General features: G+C 46.6%; 1 protein-coding gene across 1 annotated transcript in view; it reads left to right on the top strand.

Moving 5' to 3' along the window:
• LOC103581592 (myomegalin) overlaps positions 1-955 on the top strand; it is a 6,972-nt gene extending 6,017 nt beyond the window's left edge. The window contains exon 6 of the mRNA XM_008563388.1: positions 306-955. Within this exon, the coding sequence (XP_008561610.1) occupies positions 306-448 (143 nt within the window). The 3' untranslated portion in view covers positions 449-955. The remainder of the gene's footprint in view (positions 1-305) is intronic.
• The last annotated feature ends 6 nt before the right edge of the window (positions 956-961 follow it).

The following is a 961-nucleotide window of genomic DNA, read 5'->3' as shown; positions in this document are numbered from 1 at the left end:
ATCAGCCAATGTAGGTGGCCTGAGCCAGGCAATGGGAAACGAAAGGGGGTGGTCTTCTAGACACGCCCCTTGTGCCGCGGATGAACAGAGCCCAGAACGGCTCGGGGATGTCAGGAGGAGAGAGACTGACAGGATGTCCCTGAACGTCCTGTGCCTCCAGTGACTGTGGATGCAGAGGGAGAGGAGGATGGGGGCAGCAAAAGACCCCTGCTGAGTGACCTGAAGGAAATGTTTTAGAACCACATGCCAAGCAAGGAGGGATCCAGTTGGTAATTTCTGCCCTGTGGGGCTGTTTTGTGTTTCAGTGACCAGGACACATGATGTTTTAAAGAAGGCCAGGACTAATTTGGAGGTAAGGAAACCACTGCACCAGTCTGAGCTCAGATCCTGCCACATACCCATCACCATCTGTCATCAGAGTCTGCAGGTGACCCTCAACCTGCTTTGACCCCTCCAGGAGAAGATTCTGGTCCACCCATAGGATCACGGTTCCTCAGTGAGGATCCTGCTAGTTTCCATCCACGTCACCTCTCACATCCAGTCAGCAACCTCCATGACATCTCTGTTCACTCTCACATTGTCACAACCTTTGCTTTTCAATCCAGTTATTCCTCCTTTATGCCAGGTCAGGAATCTGGAGAAATGCAATTTGTTGATTCTTGAGATCAGAAGATATCAGGAGTCTGCCTCTGAATTAGCTTTTGGTAAAGGGATCTTGAGGCCAGTGATGTGTTCTTGTGTTTCCCATTCTAATTTATGAAAAAATGAAAGCAAGGTGCGACCTAATAAATTGACCTCCCTGCACGCTATTGGATTGAGAACAGCACTTTAATTTGGATGTATCTTTTTCTTTAAGGAACAACAAGAGAAAGATCGCTTGGTTCTCAGTAATCTAAAAGGGAATTTGGTAATAAATAATAACTGAACCTTAAGAGGAAAGATTTTATATATATGCCAGACA

The sequence above is a fragment of the Galeopterus variegatus genome, unplaced genomic scaffold, assembly GCF_000696425.1.
Source record: "Galeopterus variegatus unplaced genomic scaffold, G_variegatus-3.0.2 Scaffold13411, whole genome shotgun sequence".
Lineage (NCBI taxonomy): Eukaryota > Metazoa > Chordata > Mammalia > Dermoptera > Cynocephalidae > Galeopterus > Galeopterus variegatus.
This window is presented reverse-complemented; position numbering and strand designations above follow the sequence as displayed.